This window comes from Convolutriloba macropyga, chromosome 6 (genome assembly GCF_964194025.1).
Source record: "Convolutriloba macropyga chromosome 6, txConMacr16.3, whole genome shotgun sequence".
Taxonomy (NCBI): domain Eukaryota; kingdom Metazoa; phylum Xenacoelomorpha; order Acoela; family Convolutidae; genus Convolutriloba; species Convolutriloba macropyga.
Window position 1 is genome coordinate 65594411 of NC_134473.1, and position 23126 is coordinate 65617536.

The following is a 23126-nucleotide window of genomic DNA, read 5'->3' on the forward strand; positions in this document are numbered from 1 at the left end:
TATTTCATTCCAGCTTTTTTTTCAATTTTTTTCTCAAATTTGCCGTGATTGTTGTTGATACTTTTAGCCAAAAACAATAAATGTTTATTTTCTGCATTTAATTTAACTGCCAGTGACGTAGAGTAGTCCAGTAAAACATCTATTGAGTATGCAAGTGATTTTTTACAGTTATCAAAGTTGTGATGGGATGTTAGAGGAACAGTATTAACAGCGTATTGTATGATTTCACATGATTTTTGTTCTAAATGGTTAACACAAAGATTGGACAAAAGCGGTTCTAATTGTCTTATATTCAATAGTTTTCTTGAATGCAAATAGTCTTCCATCTGCGCATTTTAGGAGGACCTCAGCGTTATAGTCTCCTCGCTCGCAGGTTTCAATGATGCAATTGGTATCCCTTTTATTAATTTCGATTTGTGTGACTTCTACTTCGTGTTCTAATCATTCCAGACTGTGCCAGACCCAGATCAGTCCATTTTTCAGGCCGATCCCTCTCTGATGTGACACTTGTACGACCATTGACCAGACTACTGAGATGCTCTAGCCCATTTGCGACCTTGCACAGAGATTACCCACATCCCCACCCTGGACTGATCAGAGGTCACCATGGTCTGTAACCCTAACCTAAGCAATAAAACCTTCGTGCATAGAAAATTTTATTCTGCATACGCCCCGCCCACCCTTGCACTTTTTGGGCTTATTTAACCCAGTTAACGTGCACAGCCATGACTAGCATGATATAACTTGACTTATGCTGCAAAAAAATTACCACTGTAACTCGTTCAAGGTCAATTTTTTCACGTCTTAAAAATTTCTGTGGGGCGTTTTTCAACTCTAAGGTTGGTGGTTCTTGATATTTTGATTGCCCCTTCACCCCCCCCCCCCCCCTCATCCCCTTGTCCTCATTTCCAAACCGCTGTGTAGAACTTGTGGCTGAATACCAGCCTGGTTTTTAATGACAGCCATAAACTAATTGCTTCTAACTTCATGGTCAAAAATGAATAGCTATCTATCTAGGAATGATTTCATTTTCAACATTTAGAAGGCCAAGCCATTGTGTCTTACTTCAAAGTGCTGTCTTTAGAATTTAAGGGTTTTATATCTTGACCTGGTGCTTATGTATGCTTTGATTGGTATCTTTTTGCATTCTGTATCGGAGAAATAGGAAAAATATCACGGAAATAAACCCCCACTTGACTGCTAAAAAGCTGAAATTTTAGCGCATTTGGTCATGCCTTGCTGGCCATGGCCACGCCTAATCAGTCTACAGAGCTTGATATCAAATTATCACAAGCGCGAGTAAATTTTCAGGACCAAACTTCAATGTTAACTTGAGAGTTAATTTCCGTGGGTTTTTCGCCGGGAGGTTTTATTCCCTAGACCCATTGGTATAAATTTGATCATTATACAAGTATTGCAATTTTTAGCCTCTTTCTCGGTCGGATGTTGTTAAAGCGCAAATCACATACATTACATTTTTGATGTTACGAATGCGAAAATATGACTCACTTATTTATAATTCCATTTTACAAAAGTATTCTATCCAGCTATGGTTAGGTTTGACCAACTTGAAAAACACACGCCGTATTTTTTTGTAAAAAATAGTCACTTATTGGGGAGATTTTTGGTAGTTATTCATTGCTCACTTTTGCAGGATACTTTTCACATGACTTAAACACTAAACTGGCTATCGTAAAAAGTCGAACTTTTTTGGCTTTTAATGGTGCCTGCATGTTGTAGAGTCTACTTTATATCTAGAAAAGTTATTAAAAAGATAAAACTAATTAATGCGCACGTTAATACAAAGTCTGTACATAGTTTAACATTACTTATCTATTACGCTCCGATTATTTTGATTTAATTGAAAAAAAAATCATATTAAAAGCGATCACAGTTCAAAATAATTTGCTCATTAAAAAATTATCGAGTCGTATGATTTTAGCTTTTGTGTTTGGCAAGCGAGTGTTAGATTTTAGCATTGTGCTGGAATGAACAAGGCCCTTTCTTATATTAATTTTATTAACAAACTTTTGTACAAATTAAAAAATTAATTTCACGGTGGTACTTTTCTTATTACTTATTTATTAAACATACTCATTGTTCATTTTAGTAAAAAGAGCTCTTTGTGTAAATATTTCCCAAAAATTACAGTTTTATACACTTTTTCAATTATACTTCATACTCTGGAAATTGCTTACGCACGCTGGTCTTCAGTTATTTTCAAGTTATTTTCAAGTTTTCAAGTTGAGAAAGTAGCCTTGCAAAAAGGTGTGTTTAGTTGTTATTTGTTCACTAAGTTATTTGCGGCCGAGGCGTGATCAAACACGACTAGATGGAGGAGGAAGAGGAAACGACATTTCAAGAGCCACCACAGTCATTAAATTTGATTGAAAAGGAGGTAGGTCCAGCTCTTACCCTTTTGTAACCGGGTGAAACGAACCTTGAAGGGGATTGATGAGATCTTGAAAAAAAAATTGAAGGTACATAAATGCAAAATTTTTGCACGTTTTTAAGAAGCTCAGTATCTAACCAGAGTTGAAGCAGACATGTAGATGAAAGAAAATATATCCGAGGTTCAGGTCCCAGACAGAAACCGGTATATCCAGACCGTCCCAGAGGGAAAGCGTCTGGTCGTCAAAAACGGAAAAATTTTATGTCCAGAAATTTAAACGATCTCCAGAATTCTGTGCATTCACGACCAGATTTTTGTGCGCCCAAGTCGGGTTTTCAGCTCTAAGAAACGCCAAAAATTCTAAGATCAACACTAAACTCTTTAAAAAGACAGTAACACCGTTTTTAAACAGTAACTTCACGGAAATTAGCGTTTCCAAGCGTAGATCTCACAAAAATTAAGAGCTTGAAAGCATTAATCTTACTAAATTTTGGGGTTTCCAAGCGTATATCTTACATCAATTTAGCGTTTCCAAGCGTAGATCTTACATAAATCAAGTGATTAGGTTTTAGTTTTGATCTATGCATAATGTAGTATTTGATTGAACGTTGACCTCACATAAATACTTACCTTACTTTTTAGTGTTAATCTTGAATAAAAGGATCACTGAGTTTTTACTTATTTCATCTACGCATGGAAAAGCCAAAAATGTGAAACTTTTACTCACAGAAACTCCAACAGCTATTTAAATTTTAAGCTCGGAAACGCACAACATGAAAGATATATGCTTGAAAACTGTACCTTCATGCATTACAAGCGAAAACTAGCGATGATAAGTTAGAACAATCGAAGCAGGTTTAGCACATAGTTTTTCTGAGAGCGCGATAAAAAATATTGTAAATATGTAAGATTAACACTTAGAGATACAAAATATATGTAAGATGTACGTTTGAAAACGCTGAATTTGTGTAAAATCAACGCTTGGTGATGCTAAATTTATGAAGGATCTATGCTGCAAAACATTAAAAAACATGTTAGATCTACGTTGGGTACGCTAAAGGATTAAAGGATAAACGACCACTAGCATTGAAAAGTTAGAAATCTACAAAATTGTTGCGTTTATGATTTCATATGCAACGCTTTCACTTCAAAATTACGGGGAATTTTGTATCGTATCAACACTATCTTACATAATACTCCCTAAAATTCTTGTACCGGGCGTCCATGTTCAGATTTTTCTGCGTTCAGTTTTGATCTGGAGATAATTCATTCCGAATATGCTTGATTCTCGGACCTTGGGATATCGAGAAAACTTTATTTTTCAAGATACTGCTAATGTATTACAATGGTTTGAGAAAAATCAGGATGCTCTTTTTCGTGGCAACTTGCATTTTTCCCACTACTAAAAACTTTCAAATTACAAACTTTCAGAACTACTGAAAACAAACAGGAAAAAGTAGCAGGAGAAAAATTAAGTAAAAGGCAAACCGAATTTGGAAGAAATTTATTTAGGAATGTTTTGAATAAAATTTGCAAAAAAAAAATTGAATATTGTTCTATTATGATGCTAGCAAAGTGGTCGCACTGACTAGATAAAACCAAAAAATACAGTACATTTGAATACACGACAAATGCACGACGTTTGAAATTTTTGAAAATGATTTTGATGTTGTACAAAGCATTTGTAAAACGTCAAATAAAAACACCTAGGCAATTTTGGGAAAAAATCAAAAGAAACTGGTACACATTTTCAAAGAAGGTTTTACTTTGCTGTTACAGTTGACATTTGTTGAAAATGAAAATTAAGTACAAAAAATTGTTGAAAATATTTAAAGACATTAAAATAAGTATGTTTTCAGCCTAAATTTCAAAAACTATGAGGATTAAGCTAGAGTTGTCAAATTAAAAGAAAAACAAAATTTTCTTGTGCACTCTGGAAAATAAACTAGCAACCAAAACTATTACTTATTCATTCGGTGCAAATATCAAGTCATAAAATAGTTGAGCTTGAACGCTAACCATATTTGTGGCTCTTTGAAAAACGTTCAGGGAAATAGCGTAACTAATCCAGCAACTCACATACAAAAAGTTTAAAGACACTTCTGTGATGTTCGTATTTTAAACATGGCTTTAAAGTGTCTTTTTTGTCGGCTCTTTAAAAAAATACAAACTCAACAGGAAACAATGAATAAAATTGTTTTCTGTACTTCTTTAGGAAATAAAGTTAAAAACCTTCAAAGAAACTTGGCAAATAAATTACTTCATTAAGTTGAAAATGTTGAGGCCCATTATTACAGAGAATAAGGAATGGCATAACAAAGAAACAACATAAACGAAAGAATTTATTCAATAGCCTAAATTTCAGTAAAACAAAGTGTCCTTGAGTTGTTGGATAGGCAATAATTAGAGTCAGTTATGCCTATTCAGAGAGCCAACAAAATCTCAGTAATGAAACTAACTAACAGGGAAGAACACAGAACTGCTTATTTGAGCAAAACTGAAAAATTCATACATTTACATACATCAAACAAAATTTATCTACGCTTTGGAAGCGGCAGATGTCAGTAAAAGTGCTGAAAAAATGGATGATATAACCTCCTCAGAGAGTTGTTGATAACTATTAATTTGCGTGACTAAGCAGAAAGACAATAAAAAGAAAACAAAAACTGTCAAAAACTAACTTAAAATTTAATGAACAACAATATGTTTAAACCATTAGACAAAAATTGAACGCAATAATTAATTTCCTTAAACTCGTTTCAGATAAGTTTTTTTAGAAAGCCTTTTTACCTGTCATTGTTCATATTAGGTGAGAGCACAACAATAAAGGCTACAGTGAGCAAATTTCTAAAAATAGGCAAAATTCTAAAATTCAATCGTGTTGCATGGCAACTTATAGCATACCATTAATTGAAGCCGACAGGTATTAAATGAAAAAATTAATAAGACATTCTTAAGGCACATTGCAGTGCTATGATTAATGAGACAAAGGGATGAGAGCACATGAATTTTAAAAAACGGCCATTTTTAATTCAGGAAAACCGACATTATATGAATAGTTTGAAAAACTAGATATCAGACGAAACCGTCCACTAATCATATCTATTTATTTCAGCATATATATTTGTATATATATATATATATATATATATATATATATATATATATATAACAAAATAAGGCAAAACTCAAACTTTAACTTATATTTCTTGAAATTAAACAAAATTTCGTGGAACAACAGAAAAACAGAATATCAATTGAAGGCAAAATTTATAACTAATTTTTATGAATTAGAAAAAAAAACGAAAACTGAGTTAATCAAATTAAGTAACAGGAGAACGAAAAAAAAACAAAATGGACAGAGCAATGAAGATGAAAAAATGGAAAACACAGAGTCTGAATCTTAGAAACCATTAGCTGCCCTCCAATTATTTCAAAGAACTGCAACTTGGCAACATTAGAAATCACTTACACACACATATACGCACGCACACATACACACACATACACAACCAAATATATTTATATATATATATATATATATATATATATATATATATATATAAATATATATATTATATATACATATACATATATATATATATATATATATATATATATATATATATATATATAAATTTATATATCATCTATCAGAAATCTTTTTGCAAAAAGGCAAAACAAATCTTTCAAAGCACAATTATAAGTGCCCCACTAGAAAAAACTTTCCTCAGTATTCAATAAATCGTGAAACATTTTTTGCTCGCTGCACTTTAACTAGCAGCTTTGAAAAATTTACGTCATCAACTTACCTGTTTTTCGATTCTTTTCAAACTCAATCTTAACTACATGAGCACTGCTTAGGTTTGACTTCAATAATTGACAACAAAGTTATACAGAGTGTGAAAAGTCGTCGAAAAACGGAACCCAAGTACATTTCTATTTCTTTGATATGTACAAAATCAAGAGTACGACTATTTAATTTCAGTCATGTTTCCGCTTTTAACCTATGAATACCGATAGGAGAATTTCTGCCTAAATTATTACAAATTTAGATCAAATTCAAAATGAATGTCCAGATAATATTGAAACGAACGTTTTGCAATTGTTGATAATTTAGTATAGGCTGCCTTGATTGGGTGGGATATTCAAGTTGAAACTAGACATAAAAGCCAATCCTAACAAGTTTCAATTTGGCTCCTTTCTTATCTTTCCAAAGTGATTAAAATAATTCTTGTGAACTTCACTGAAAAAGAGATATGTTGGCAGAGATATGTTGCCCGTGCTGACCCTTCTTAAATACCATAGCAAAGACCATATATGGTTCAATTCAAGTCAAAGAAAAACTTCTTGCATGATCTTGCTATGGTTTTTCAACCATTTCTTAAGGTATATAGAAATAATTTCTAATGAAAATCATATCGATGTGTCCCAAATTAAGCACAACGCCAGAACGCGTGATAGAGTCAGGTAGAAATCGAAAAGAAGCACGTGAAATACTTGTTTTCGTCTATTAAAATGTATCTTATTTGATTCAAGGTCTGAATTTGAGAAAACACCTTAGCGTTCACTAAAAATGAAAGGTAATGCTAAGTAATGCTTAAAAATAGATGTCCAATTATTGGTTATGTAGTTTAATTTTATTTATATCATTGGCTTTTATAATTATTTACATTTTTATCGATTTTAGTGAAACGATTGCTATGTTTCTATTTTCCAGCTTCTTTGATGGAAGTGGGAACATTTAATCGTGAGCCTATTTTTTCAACTTAATTGCGAGAACCTCTCATCACTTTTTATTTGAATTTCGGAGAAGTTTTTGAAAAGTTGACTTCTTAGAAAAATATATTGAACATCTGGCCCCCTGTGAAGATCGAACTAAATGAGTTCATCTTTTGCCACGTTTTCCTTTATTTTACTGATTCTTTTTTATTTGATTTTTTTTCTCTTAATATTTTTTTTTATCGATTTTCCTTTTCATCAGTTCCAAGATAATGATAACTAGTTAGTCAGTCCCTTCTTTCGTTAAACATTTTCTGCAAATTTTTTTACTAGGTCAAACAAACAGATAATTTGGCACTAAATTATCGACAAAACATTTAAAGCTGCTTGAAAAAATTAGAAGTTTTTGCAGCTAAAAAGATGTAGTCTGACAGAATTGAGGTACTCATGCTTTTCACATTTCAGAGCATTTGAAATTTACTCGAACCTTATTTTGGGGACCATCTGTGCAGTGTTTATGATTTTTTTCAATTTTGAACCAAAGCTGAGCAGTGATTTTAGTTAAGCCTGCATGAAAACTAATAGCGACAAAGGAGTGATTTAAAGGCTGCATTTATAAAGCAAGCTTTATCATGTGGGGTGAGAAAAAATCTCAGCAAAACAACTGAGAAAATGTTTTGCGAGTCCAGTAAGTTGGCATCTATTTTGAGAACTTTTTTCAAGAATATTATCAAAAGTTTTTAATAGATGATACCTTTGTTCTCATATTGAATTTCAGCAATTTTCTTATTCCTCAAAATTATTTTTTGTCGTTTTATTTAATAATCAATGACTAATTTCAGTAAACCTCATCGACGGGATAATTTGGTCTATTCAGTGTTTTTAATTCATATCTAATTAAATCAAGAATATTTGTTTCTAAAAACTTTTAGTAAAGTTTTGAGTTTTCACTGTTTTTGTTTTCTTTTGTTTAATTACAGTTTTGTTTCGTTAATTATACACCTCATTGGCTCTTCATGAAGAATTAGGTCCATTAAAATATTGATTAATAACTAACAATTTTAAAGACGTTAACAATATTGGTTTCTTGAAGTTAAACAAGGAGGCTCGGTAATGTGCGTTCGCAAACAATTGTCTATTACAAGAGGAAACGATTAAAAAATTACTATATGGTTCAACAAATCACTAAAAGAATAAGACAATATAACTTAAATGGCCGATGAGACCTGTCATTAATGTGACTGCAAGAAAGGACGGTAATAAAATCAAAATTTTACAAAGATTAATTACGACCAAAACTCGTTGTCCATTTTCTGAGAACAATTAATTACCAAAGTTGACTGAAATCACTTTCCAAAGTGATTAAAAAAATTCTTGTGAACTTCACTGAAAAAAAGATATGTTGGCAGATGCCCGTGTTGACCTTTCTTAGATACCATAGCAGAGACCATATATGGTTCAATCCAAGTCAAGGATAAATTTCTTGCATAATCATGGTATGGTTTTTTCAACCCTTTCTGAAGGTATATTGAAATAATTAACAATGAAAATCATATCGATGTGTCCAAAATTAAGCACAACGCCAGAACGCGTGATAGAGTCAGGTAGAAATCGAAAAGAATCACGTGAAATACTTGCTTTCGTCTAATGAAAAGCATCTTGTTTGTTTTAAAGTCTGATTTTGAGAAAACAGCTTAGCGTTCACTAAAGATGAACGGTTATGATAAGTAATGCTTAAAAATAGATGTCCAATTATTGGTTATGTAGTTTGTTTTTATTTATATCATTGGTTTTTATAATTATTTACATTTTTATCGATTTTAGTGAAGCAATTTCAATGTTTCTATTTTCAAGCTTTTTTGTTGAAAGTGGGAGAATTTAATCGTGAGCCTATTTTTCAACTTAATTGCGTGAACCTCTCATCACTTTTTATTTGAATTTCGGAGAAGTTTTTGAAAAGTTGTCTTCTTAGGAAAATATATTGAACATCTGGCCCCCTGTGAAGATCGAACTAAATGAGTTCATCTTTTGCCACGTTTTCCTTTATTTTACTGATTCATTTTTTATTTGATTTTTTTTCTCTTAATATTTTTTTTATCGATTTTTCTTTTCACCAGTTCCAAGATAATGATAACTAGTTAGTCAGTCCCTTCTTTCGTTAAATATTTTCTACAAATTTTTTGACTAGGTCAAACAAACAGATAATTTGGCACTAAATTATCGAAAAAACATTTAAAGCTGCTTGAAAAAATTAGAAGTTTTTGCAGCTAAAAAGATGTAGTCTGACAGAATTGAGGTACTCATGCTTTTCACATTTCAAAGCATTTGAAATTTACTCGAACCTTATTTTGGGGACCATCTGTGCAGTGTTTATGATTTTTTTTTTCAATTTTGAAGTCAAAGCTGAGCAGTGATTTTAGTTAAGCCTGCATGAAAACTAGTAGCGACAAAGGAGTGATTTAAAGGCTGCATTTATAAAGCAAGCTTTATCATGTGGGGTGAGAAAAAATCTTAGCAAAACAACTGAGAAATTTTTTCATTCATATCTAATTAAATCAAGAATATTTGTTTCTAAAAACTTTTAGTAAAGTTTTGAGTTTTCACTGTTTTTGTTTTCTTTTGTTTAATTACAGTTTTGTTTCGTTAATTATACACCTCATTGGCTCTTTATGAAGAATTAGGTCCATTAAATTATTGATTAATAACTAACAATTTTAAAGACGTTAACAATATTGGTTTCTTGAAGTTAAACAAGGAGGCTCGGTAATGTGCGTTCGCACACAATTGTCTATTACAAGAGGAAACGATTAAAAAATTACTATATGGTTCAACAAATCACTAAATGAATAAGACAATATAACTTAAATGGCCGACGAGACCTGTCATTAATGTGACTGCAAGAAAAGGCGGCAATAAAATCAAATATTTACAAATATTAATTACGACCAAAACTCGTTGTCCATTTTCTGAGAACAATTAATTACCAAATCAAAATGGCATCAGATAAGTCCTATACTAAAGAAAAGAAACCTGTTGTTCATTAGAAAAATTTTGGGAATTTTCCCAATGCGACCTGATAACAAGCAGACAAGAAAAAGAAAGAAAAACACAGTTTATGGAAATTTTGCCATTTTCTGAAATCAATTAATTTGCAACTAATAATGTAGCAACTGAAATCATTGAGAGATTCATTTATACCTTCAAAAAATGATTGCTACCTTCATTATCCAGGACATGTCGTACCACTACAAACAAATAAAAGCAAAAAAATCGAAAATGGTGTCCTGGCCAATTAAAAATTAAACTGTTCACTAAGAACACTAAAATTTTGTGACCGCATTTTTTCTCAAATGGCAACAGATGCGCTCATTTTTGTAATAATTTGACCGACTCCGTTTAATTTTAATGGTACTTGTTGGGAAATTTAAACTTCTTTTCACCGCTTGGCCTTTCCACCGAAAATGTCAGTGTCAAATTTAATTGACAGAACTTGAAAAATTTGTTCATTTTATCTTGCCGATAATTACCAATCCAACAAGATGGATTGGTATTGTGCGTTGGGTCATGATGTTCCAACCCCGCTCATCTACTTTCTTCACTCAATTTTGTACCAAATAAGTAATAGACAGAAAGTTTGTTCTTAACTTGGGTCACCAATGAACATGATAAAGGTTTTTTATAAAAAGACTAAAAATTCCCACAAATTCACAAAATTCTTCTGAAAATTTTTGATTAAGCCCCAAAAACATCAGTCATAGCGTTTAATGAACAGTGAAAATTTTGTTTGGTTCAACAAAAAATTAACAAGATCTCTCAATAATGAAGCTGAGTCACAAAAACGATCCGAAAATTTAAAACTCAAGAAAGCGACGAAAACCAGAACAAAGAGAAAAAAGTGACGAACTTTCTTTTCCTAAACTTTTAATTTTTTGACGATAATTAATTTAAAATTTAATCAAGCCGTTATCTATATACCGATATCAGTTACTGAGTTCATTTATATATCTATAATTGGCCACTGGGACCATTTTCTTCACCAAATATATGGCATAAAAGAACAAAAAATGACCACGAATGTTCTGCAAGTGAACTGTGTCGCAGCCCTTAAAGTCATAATTTATAAAAGCAATACATGAGTTGAATTGCGTATTATAGGCGTTTTCCGGTTGGTTCCTTCAAAAATGTGACAATTAACCACAGAAACAAAAAAGAAGAGCAAAAATGGGCAATTTGCAAAAAAAAATCACAAAATTTTATATACGAACTCGTGTTATCAGAACCAAGGAGCCGTTATTTGAAGAAAACCGCTGCAGAGAGTAGTTTGTGTTGTGGATGAAAGCAAGTTTGACCTGCTTTTACTGAGAATCGGCATAAAGTTTGCAGAGATGAGATAAATAAAAATTGGCAATTTTAAAAACCACTGAAATTTTCATAAAACAATTACACTCAAAATCATAAGGGACTTGAAATAACAACCCAATGTACTGTATAAGTCCAGCTACACCTTCTGACGAAGCCATTTTGATCTTTCATTAGTAAGAATTAAGCGCTATAATGCAAAAAAAATAACAAATAAAGGCAAAAAACAAGAATTCAGTAAAAGGTTTCTAGAAGTCTTCGTCAAAGCCGCAAATACCATTAGATTTTCTCTGTAAAGTAAATATTGATAGATTCAGCCTCTTTTGCATGTAAAAGGCAGCTGTCATCAATTGAGCCGTGAAATGAAAACTTTGTCAGTAATTTTTCTGAAAAACAAAACAAAAAAAAACAAAAGAAAGTTTTCTGATTGTAAGAATCCACGATGAGATCAAACCTTTCCCTAATTTCAACGTATCCAAAAACTACATAATTGTTCCGAAAGTTTGTGAATTAGATCACTTGTTAATTTGAATATTTCAGAAATGAAAAAAAAAACTATGATACATTTTGTATTTTAATTGATTTATATTTGCAAGAAAAACGAAAAAACTATGATAGGGCGCCGAAAGTCAGATAGATCTCTTAAGAAAATTACGGATATTGTATCAATGGTTTCTAGGTCTCTGTTAAAAACCAAAAAATACAATGTGGACCAGAAAAGGCAAATTTTGTGCCATTCTTGATGAATACAGTTCAAGTTTTGAAAATTTTGTCTAAATTTTTGGCAAAAAAATTCAATCAAATAATTCAGCACCACTCCTATATTTTTAGTGAAAACAATAACATAATTCTTTAAAAATTTAACCACATTTATACTTATATTATCAAAGTTGAGTTAAATTTAAGCAAAAATGGCAGAAATTGTGTATAAAAACTTTTGAATAACTACAAACATTTAAACCTCGATAACTCCCTGAAGCGGAATTTGACAAAAACATTTTTTGTTCCATATTCTAGGATGAATGTGCTTTCTAATGATACCACTGATTAATATTTGATTATTTACTTTAAGCCAATTCTTTGAATAGTGAAACTGTATGGTATTTAGAACCAATAGAAAATGTTATACAGAGCAATTGGCTCTCAGATTAGACTAAAATATGATTCTTTGTCAACTTTAGTCTTTTTTGCTAAGTTTTGTTAGATCTTGAGCTTATTTTACGAGATGTTAGCGACAATAATAGCTACTGGCTGAAGCCTTACAAGCTTTGGCATGAGATTGAACACAGATTATCATCAAGGATTTTCTTAACTTCAATCAACAAAATTAAAATTACAGTCTTTTAATATGTCCAAGCGACTAATTATTTCTTCGAGATCATTAGACAATCGTATTCAGTGAAGAACCAGGCCGGCGAGAACCAGGCTCGAGAAAGCTGTGATATAAAGCTCGAGAACCAGGCTGTGATATACCGGTTCCGCTGAGATTCTTGAGCAGCCGAAACAGTTGGTCCGCCGACCCAGACATCAGCAACAACACGAACAGCAACGATTCTTCGATTCAATTTGGTGAACCAGAACGAAAACTTCACGATGGCTTGAAGGAGCCCTGATAGACATTGGAAAACGACTGACTACAAGATGTTAGGCCAAATCAAGAAGCTAGAAAGTGAGCAAGCTGAATTGCTCGAAACGTTTGACGGATATCTAACTGATGTGAAAAATCGCTTGGCTCAGAAGAAAACATTATCTGCAGAAAGAGCATATCAATGTTTCTTTGAAACTTACGATGAACTGGAAGAAAACAGACAACAACAGAGGTTACTATCAGAACCAAAGTCTTTTGAAATTTTCGACAGTGACACTAAGCGTATCTTAGAAGAAAAGAGTAAAGTTTTGCGATGGGTAGTTTGTGTAATCAGACATACCTAGTCTCATAATTAAAGCACCTCATTGGCTCGCTACTAATGAGTTGAATCATTAAATTGGTTCAACCAATCCAAACAACATATGTGTTGGCGCCACTTCAAATCAGCTACAAAAGCCATCAGACAGCAAGAAATAACTTTGAAACTGAAAAAACTTAAAATTTGTCAAAACTCAAAATGGTTAAAACTGAAAATTTTTTTTAAGTTGGGACCAAAGTTTTGTACACCGTCCCCCCCCCCCAATTTTTGGCAGGGAAAACCTGAGCAACCAGAGGTTATGGCACACGGTTAGGTTTACCTCTAAGCTACTCATGGACCCAACGAACGTTATTTCATTAGACCCACAAGTGTGGCTATTAGCACTTAAATGGCGCAAACTTGGAATGTTTCGATATATTGTTACTTATAGTTAAATTTCTTAAGTTGTTTATTTAATGATACTTTAGGTGTTCATTAAAGGTCAAATACCGTGCATTCGTGGCATTTAGAGCCACGTAATAACTATCCGTGTTTATGTCAATAAGAGAAAAATTTGTAGTTATTTGACATTTACTATGTAAACAATGACCTAAATCAGAAACAAGTAGCGATGATGCTGTAATTGATAAATTTTTGATTATTCACTTTAACCGAATTGTTTGATTAGCGAAACTGTATTTTATTTAGAACCTTTAGAAACTGTTATACAGAGCAGTTGGTTCTCAGATTAGACTTAAAATTTATTCTTTAACACTTTTAATCTTTTTTACTAAGTTTTGCTAGATCTTGAGCTTATTTTACGAGAAGTTAGCAACAATACTAGCTACTGGCTGAAGCCTTACAAGCTTCGGCACGAGATTGAACATAGATTATCATTAAGGATTTTGTTAACTTCAATCAACAAAATTAAAGTTACAGTCTTTTAATACGTCGGAGCGACTAATTATTTCTGCGAGATCATTAGACAATCGGATTCAGTGAAGAACCAGGCTGGCGTAAAGCTCGAGAACCAGGCTGTGATATATCGGTTCCGCTGGGACTCTTGAGCAGCTGCAATATGACTCCTGGAAAAACTCATTTCATCAGAAAAATGAGTGAGTTTTTGGGCTCTAACTGTTGCATAGAATTAATCTCTTTTTCATTTCAATTAAGCAAATTGTTTTTTTTTGGCTTCAGGGTAAGACAAATGTTTTTATTTACTTTGTTATCAAAAATGTACTTTTCGCCTTTTGCCCATTTTTTGGTTCTTTTGTAGTCTTTTTCATAGTCTCTCTCATTACATTTCTCTTCCTTTTGGTTGTTGCGCCGCTTTGTCTTACAATTTTCTGCTGGTACTGTTTATCTGCATTTTTCTCCGAATTCTTTTTCAAAACCCATTGAGTTTTACGTTTTGATGAATGGATTGATAAAATGTCGTCGTCCTCGTCACATGGATGTATAAACTATGATTTTTGCTTTTTCGTTTCATTTTTTGTCACACGAGTTTAAAGCTTTCAAAAGAAAAACATCGTATCTCTTAGAAGCAGATAGTGATATTTTCTTCTAGATCTGATATGTTCAGAGCTTAATTCAGTGAGTTTGTTTCGATTGCACATTTTTGAATAACCTCAAAAGAGGAAATTGTGTATTTCATCGTCGAACGATTTAACATCATTTAACGATTTAGCGATCATATTGAACAAGTCAAGACAGCACTCTAAATTTTTCACATTTTTTGGTTTGATAATCAGATCATATTATTTACTTAATATGATTTGATTATCTCACCAAAAAAAATGCGACAATGCTGTGTCGATTTTTTGAGTTGGTAAGGAACGTTCATATATGTGTCAAGGTCAATCTCATTAAACAAAAACTTGAAGTGAGAACACAAAGGTCAAATTCTTTTGCATGACCTCGTCTGTGATAGCAAATAACTCGGCCTGTGGAAAGTTATTGTAGCCACTAATGAAGTTCCAATATTTCTGCTTGACTAAGCTGCTTCAAAAATTATCGCTGCTTAATTAGGATAAACTAATTAGGCTTATTCTTTGTAATTAGTTTATGTTATTTTGGTTAATTCAATCAATTTTAAAACTGCTTCCTGTTGATTTTTGTGCTGCTTCTATGACATGTACTTTTCCATCATATAAGTTATTTCCCTTTTTTCTAAACAAGTAGGTTAAATTAAAACCAGATGATTTTATCATACTTGACACAAAAAATATTGCAGTTTTCGTCTTATTGAGACTCTCTTAATTTTCTGCTAAATGGTGCATATTTTAGTTAGGGAATTTTAACTTTGAGAAGCAGAAATTTGAAAGAAGTTGAAGAAAGTGATCTTAAGCAAACATCTCCATTGAGCTCTCATATCGACTCTTCAATTGTGTTTGGGTAGCTGAAATTCGGGCCAATATTTGCCCAACTGTCCTTTCTTGTCAGAGGGTTATAAACGGGTAATAATGGCAACAGACAGTGACCACTTCAACATACTTTCTTTTCTTTCAACACTTTGTTCATAGACACAAATTCAATTTACTTTAAATATTTTCTGAAACTCAAAATTATATCTAAAATTTTAACTTTAATTATAATATTATTCTAACCATAGGTTTTCAAAGTAAGTTTTGACAATTCTTGTCTCAAAAAACGGCCGGCTATTATTAGTCTGTTTCGGATATCGTTTAAACTGAAAATCAATAACTTTTTACACTTTTTCTTCCGCCTATTTTCTGAATTTCTAAAAGGAAACACTTTGATGTTTACCCAACTTTGATGGATAAGTTTTAAAATTCTTTCGAATTGTGATAAGCTTTTTTGTTCTTTATCTATTATATTTTTATTTATCGCAATTTCATCGTAATTTTTGTTAATTTTGTTATTTTTTAAAGCTAACCTTCACATTTCAATTCGCTTCACAAATTTTTGTTTCTGTTAATAAACTGACGGTGGACGCCGTGTTGGCAGATAGGGGGTCATAGCTGGCAACCTAAAATGAGATGTGTAGTCGCTAAATAAGACTGCCCAAAATCAAATCTAACACACAAGACAGGTATTCAGCCAGCCGTGGGATGGCACGAAGCCCAAGTTGATAGATGCCCTGGGCGAGACTGGATGGTTTTCTTGTAAGATCTTACAAGATTTTTGAGAAAAATGTTTATCTTGTAAGATCTTGTAAGATGAATGTTTATCTTGTAAGATTCTTGCAAATTTAAAAGACTGAGAAATTGCTGTTTCTTAACATCTAAGAAAGGCACAAATACCCGCAGAGACGGAAACCAAAGTCATTAGTCACTGATCTTACGGACATTCACGTAAAGGTGGTTTTGCTACAGACACCGAAATTCAAATACCAATCTTTGTTTTTTTTGCTGTTCAAGAAATTTTTGCATTGAATTAGAAAAAAGCAAGTACAGTTGAGTTCTTTTGTGAACAAATTCAATATATAATAATATTCTATGCGTTACAAGAAAAAATAATTTGATTTTCGTGCACAAAATTTGCAAAGCTATGTGGTTAGCTCCTTCAAAGCTTTACAGTTGCCTGTAAAATTAACAATGATTTAAAACTTGCTAGGTATTGAATTTGGAAAGGCATGAAAAAGTGTTCATTGGGCCTGTATATTGAAGATGGAAGGACTAATAAACTAATTCAACAATTTAATAATTTAGATAATTTTTCTTTGATAATTAATAATAATAATTAAAAAAATTATGTGTACATTCAATTATTACAATATTTAATCGTTTTGCTTTCTCAAGCCGATGTCGTAAGTATAGATTTCTAGGATTTAAGGCGAATGGATACCTTCAAGATTTTTTTAAAACGAACGGTTATCTTGTAAGATTATTTTCAAAACGGACGTTTATCTTGTAAGATTCTTTTACGACAAACGGATATCTTGTAAGCTTTTTCTAAGACAAACGTTGATCTTGTAAGATTCTTCTAAGACAAATGGTTATCTTGTAAGTGTTCAAAAATCTTGCAAGACGATGCCTCCTCTTGTAAGATTCTGTCAGAATCTTGTAAGATCTTACAAGATAACCATTCGGAGTTGTCCCGGGTATTCTTACAGAAATCTGTTTCAAGTTTTCGTCTGGCCGTTCTGGTCTCCCTAATCTGGGCAATAGCCAAAATTTTGCCGGCCTATTTTTTCTCGTCTCTACCCAAATTCTTGTTTTTTGCCGGGGCAACACCCAAATATTGGCCCAAGAGGGTTGCCTTGATCAGAACCTTGAATGAATTTTGGTTATTCATTATTCGTTATCAGCAAGGGACGAAAGTAGTCCAACTAATACCCAGCGGGGCTCGTGTACCTCAAACTGGGCATTTTGATTACTTTGATAAACGGCGAAATATAAGCCGTCTATTTTTTCATCACTAAACGTGTAAAAAAGTTCTAACCGCGTTTGCACCCTCATTTTCTATGCTTCTCATTTTTTCATGTCGGCTAACCCCCCCCCCCACCCCCTTCAGTCGAAATTTCTAGAACCTAATTAGATGGAAAACCCAAAGAACTATTTGTTTTGATTTTTAAGAGCATAAGATAATTCTTCAATTTTTGCATGTGACAAAAAAAAACCAAACGGTGTGTCTTTCAAATTCAAAACTTAGCGTAATCGTTTATTCGTATGAAAAATCCTCTACTTTTGCAAACTATATCAAACTTGTGCTTTGCTGTTTAAAGACTTACTGTCTAGTAATTATATTATGAAAAGTTATTCAACTGAACAACGAATTAAGTCGATAAAGTCACATTTATATAGATAACAAAAATAGTTACGTTATCACAAATTCGTCTTTATTACCTTGATTGAAAGCTATACACGTATCAAAAAAGTGAGCTAAGTTTAAACTGCGTTCTAGAGATTTTTAAAGCATGTATCTATAGACAAAAATTAAAAACATATTTATTTTGAACAGAAAAAAAATAATTCACGGCAAATTAATGGTTTTGAATAAATAAATGAGACAAAAATTATCTGCAAATAATTTATAAAGTCGGCAACATTTGAAATATGTTTATTTTGAATGTATTTTTGACTGTAGCATTTTTCTAATGTTTTTCTTTTTATAAAAATGGTACCAGCTAACCAAAACGAAAAGCAACAGATTAAATATACGTTTTAATATCATTTAATCGTTAAACTATTTTGAACTTTCACGTTAATAACAAGTCAGGAATGACAAACGTTATAAAATTAATTATAAACTGACTGGTTATGATAATTCAGTTAATCACAATGCAATTTATAGAAAGACTTGAATGAACCAAGATTTTTAAGCTTTCTATTTCTGTAACAAAATTTTTTGACTGTTTACGATCGAGTTACAGCGCATTTTACATTACACCAGTGTTTGTTTTCATTGATACGCTTTGTTGATTAAGAGAAAAACAACTTATTGTTATAGTTTTCAACTCTTTTCCCTTTTTAATTTGCTCAGCAATTTTGGTGGACTAAAAAGTGGACGTAAAACTTGTTGATACATGAAAAATTGAAAAAGAATTACTTTTATACACGCATAGAGCTCACTTTGAGAATTTTAACTTCATTTCCAGTTTTGCTTTCAAATTAATCCGGAGTAAAAAAATAGTGTTTATATGCATAATTTATAATACAACCAGAGTTGGTTATATTTCGTTAATTTCATTTTAATTACACATTTTCATTTAAAATACGTTGCATAATTATAACACGATATTTTGGGCTAAATATTTTGGGTTAAAATGTCGGACAGTGGTAGCCCAGTGCCTTTACTTACCTCCGAGGCGTCTACATTACGACGTGAACAGCATTATGAGGCTGACCAATCAGCGGCCGAGAGCGAGTCGGGTTCGGGTAGCAGTTCAACACGCGACAAAGAAGGCTCGAAACTGTTCCCCCTCCCTCTTTCTAAATATACCCGCGTGCCTCGTTCGAGGCGTTCGTCGAGCTCTTAGTGTAAAGAGGGCTGAAGACTGCCGAAAAGCGCTGAAACGTGCTGTTGGAACATGGGCAGATTTTTTGAAAAAAACCGCGGCAATTTTCCACTTCTTTTTACCACCAGCGCTAATTTGCTAATAGAGAACAATTAGCACTACGCCCAGATTTTGAAAATAATTTCGGTCTCTGATAAAGTTTTATCTCTTGTATCTGTAAAAAGTTGCCGGACTGACCGCCAAGTCTTAATCAGTACTGATTCAGTGAAATTGTAAGTCTTGGATCAGTACTGTATCGAGCTCTGACCATGTCACTTTTTAGACTTGGCTCGTCTTAAATCAAGTCTTATGTCATGGCTTAAGTCTTGTGTCAAGTCTTGACATGTCTTCACAAGTCTTAAGACTTGAAATAAGACGTGATCAGTACTACTTTGTCAATTCAAGACGTGTTTCACTGGAAAAGTACTGATCAAGACTTGATACTCATTCCGGGCTAACTAAACTAATATGTTAAATAAAATTTTAAAACTGTTTGATTCATCCTAACAGCTCAAGATACAGCTCAAGTTTTGCTTGTCATTTGCAAAACTTCTCCGAGTTTTGCAAATGACAAGCGGTACAAAAATAGCTGTGTATTATTTTTATCAAGTTGTGTATTGATAAAAATTTGCGGTACAAAAACAAGTTTAACAAGTTGCGGTACAAAAATAGCTGTGTATTTAAAAGCAATCGCTTTTCACATTTTTTCGGGGCGAGTTTTGTCGAAACACTCAAAATTATTTATTCACGCTTTACTTTTAAAAGTGGGTGATAGAAGGAAACAGTTTCGAGTTAGGGTTCATTGTGATCCCGCTGAAAGTGTTCAATCGCTTGAAAGCGAGACGAGGCTCATCTGAGAAATTGTCAGAGAGTAACGAAGCAGAGAGCTCTTGCGATGGTTCCAGTGGATATGATTCCCATAAACTTTATTACCCTCACTTTGTTGATAAACATGAACTAAAACAGGCGCTATTGGTAAGGAAAAATGGGATATTTTCATGTTTCGCTCCCCCCCCCCCCCGTACGTTATTCACAGAGCACGTGTAATTGCATAGTAAATCGTTATGTAGAAATATAGCACGTGTCTCTGCGGGGTGCAAATAATATGTAACTATCACTAGGCTGGGGGACAGAAACCGGAAAAGATTACAAAATTGAACCAAATGATTTAAGAGTTTCGTATATATGTTTACTAAACGTATCTCATCCTATTTTGGATGAGTCTTTCCCACCGTAGCCCCCTTCTCAGTTTTTTGGGCATAGGGCGCACAGCCCCGTACTACCCCCTACTCTTGTGCCATTTCAACCCCCCTCCCCCCAAATTACCCTCATTATCCCCCACTCTTGCATCGAATTACCTCCATTACACCTGTAAGGATGTAAGAGTTTTGAGGGAAATTGGCTTAAAAAAATTCCCCCTATTAGCCCCATAATCTTACATCATTTTTGGGTTGAATTCGACACGGGCCCTCCCCCATTGCCATAAGTTTATTAGCAATACGGGCGAGGCTTCAATTGCCAGTTTTGATTCACCCAATTAACGGGAGATCAAACTAATGAAAAGGTCAGGTTCAAGAAAGTAACGATGGTTGGTTGAGGACAAAGATAGAGATTTTGTCACAAAAAATGAGAGGTTAGGAGAAGTGAATGAGATAATCACGGCACACGTTAACCGTCTAATGTTTATAAATTGAACTTTGATTTTGTAAATGGCTGTAAGTTGTTAAACAGGACCAAGGCTTATGCAAATCTGTTAGTAAACTATGCGGGATTCCTAACTCAATTTCGATTAATACAGAGACTCCATTGATATCAAAAACTAAATCCTTTCAAAAAAATCATCATGTGTGTGTGAGTTTGTGTGTATGTGTGTAGGTATTTATGTGTGCGTGTGTATGTGTTGATTTGTGTGTGTGTTTGTTTACTCACTTCTTATTTTAGAAAGTTAACAACCAGAGACACATCTTAAGTACGATAAAAAAAAAGAGCTATGAATGGTGTGTGTCTCTTTCATACATAATAAGATGCCATAATTAGATACTATAGATAGAATACTTAAAAAGAATGTGTCATACAAGGTTATTTATCTAAATCAAATCAATTTGGAGATAGTTTTATCTCTCTACCATCAGCAAAAAAAAAATATTTCTACTAGTACTATAACAACAGAATCAGGCTCTATTAGTACTTTATCAACTCTAGATCTGAAACTTTTGGAAAATTTAAGTTTTCAGAAAATCATATAATTAGTAACCTTAAAAATGTCACAATGTATTGAAAATCCGAATGAAAATAGCCAGTGTCTAAATTGCCTCTGACCGAAAAACATTAGAAAGCCTATTTATAGCGGATAGTTACAAAGATCCCAGACAAACTTTGTTAAATTTGTCTATGGGTTAGTGGAAATTGATTCACACTACTTTTTATTTGATTTGGACTTTTCTGAGACTGCTAAAAAATACAAAAAACTACCGATACCACCGCAACGACAGCGACATCATCAAAAGTAAAGCATCATAGTTTTTTTTTATTTCAGCAAACTTTAATTTTACACACAAATAAGTTCAATAAATTGGTGTTTATTTCATCATAACTTACATATTTATGTGAAAAAATAAGGTCAATCGGAAACCAATTTTTTGCACAATCCAAAAACCTGAACAATATAGAGTCAGTCCATATTTAAACCACGACCATATCAACAAGCAACGAAAAATCCGGCTAGTTTTTTAAACGTTCATTTCTCTGGTGTAAAAATGCAATTACTAAACTGGATACCGTCTCCTATAATACCTCTAACTTTTGTGTTTCTTTGGATGCTTTGCGTTTGTGCCCCCCCCCCCCCCCGCCGCTTAGTGCATGCATATCGCTTGCAAACCACGTGCCATATTTCGGGTCTTTCCCAGTATAGCCCCCCATGAAATTATAGCCCCCCATTATGGTATAATTACCATGATTGGGGGTGGGGGGGGGGAGCTCTAGGTTATGTGACCACTAAGCTTGGGGAGGGGGGCTATAATGGGAAAGACCCCATTTTTTACATAATGATTTACTAAGTAATGGCACGTGCTCTGTAACGGGGGGTGCATAACGTACTTGAGGGGGGAACACAAACGGAAAGGATCCACTTATTTAAAACTAGACCATCCTAACAATTTCTGGCAATTTGGTTGATTTTCAAAACTCATTTTAAGTGCTCGAATCTGATTTTACTGGAAAAGAGGTCTTCCCACCACCCAAAAATTGTAGCCCCCACTAAAGTATGTTTGCTATCTAATGGGGGATATGCGTTACATGAACCTGCTGGGAGCAGAAGGCAGGTAAACATGCGAAAAAAAGTTACTGAAAAAAGTATATTATATGTTTAATACGTTTCAAGATGTTTCCTTATCCTAAGACTAAAGGCCCGATCCGATGTTCATTCGAAATAATTATGCGCTAGATTTCACATGCTTTGACCACCGATGGTCCCCGTTAAGACCTTGACTTAAATGAAAAGACAATGTTCGACTAAACACTGAACAGGTCATATTCGATCCTATTGCCTATAAAAAAATATTTAACTGACTCTAGCTGAACTTGAAAGCTGAACTCGTAATATTAAACTTGACCCACTATTTTTAGGTACAATTTGCGGGGAATTTTCAATGGCAGTTGCTACATTTAGGACACTCAACAAAGTAGCCAGGAGGAATCCACTGACACAGTTCCAAATATGGAAAGTCCTGGAGCTGTGAGCCCAACGAGTGATTACTCCTCCGAGTACACGTATCTTCAGGGTTCGCCCTTCAACAGAGTCGAGTCAATG

At 33.2% G+C, this 23126-nt stretch overlaps 1 protein-coding gene across 1 annotated transcript in view; it reads left to right on the forward strand.

The window, feature by feature from the left end:
• The first annotated feature begins 19087 nt into the window (after positions 1–19087).
• The window catches only part of LOC142341377 (P protein-like), a 16439-nt gene continuing 12400 nt past the window's right edge, over positions 19088–23126 (forward strand). Inside the window, exons 1-3 of the mRNA XM_075392304.1 lie at positions 19088–19283; positions 20094–20293; positions 22986–23114. Of these exons, the coding sequence (XP_075248419.1) occupies positions 19088–19283; positions 20094–20293; positions 22986–23114 (525 nt within the window). The remainder of the gene's footprint in view (positions 19284–20093; positions 20294–22985; positions 23115–23126) is intronic.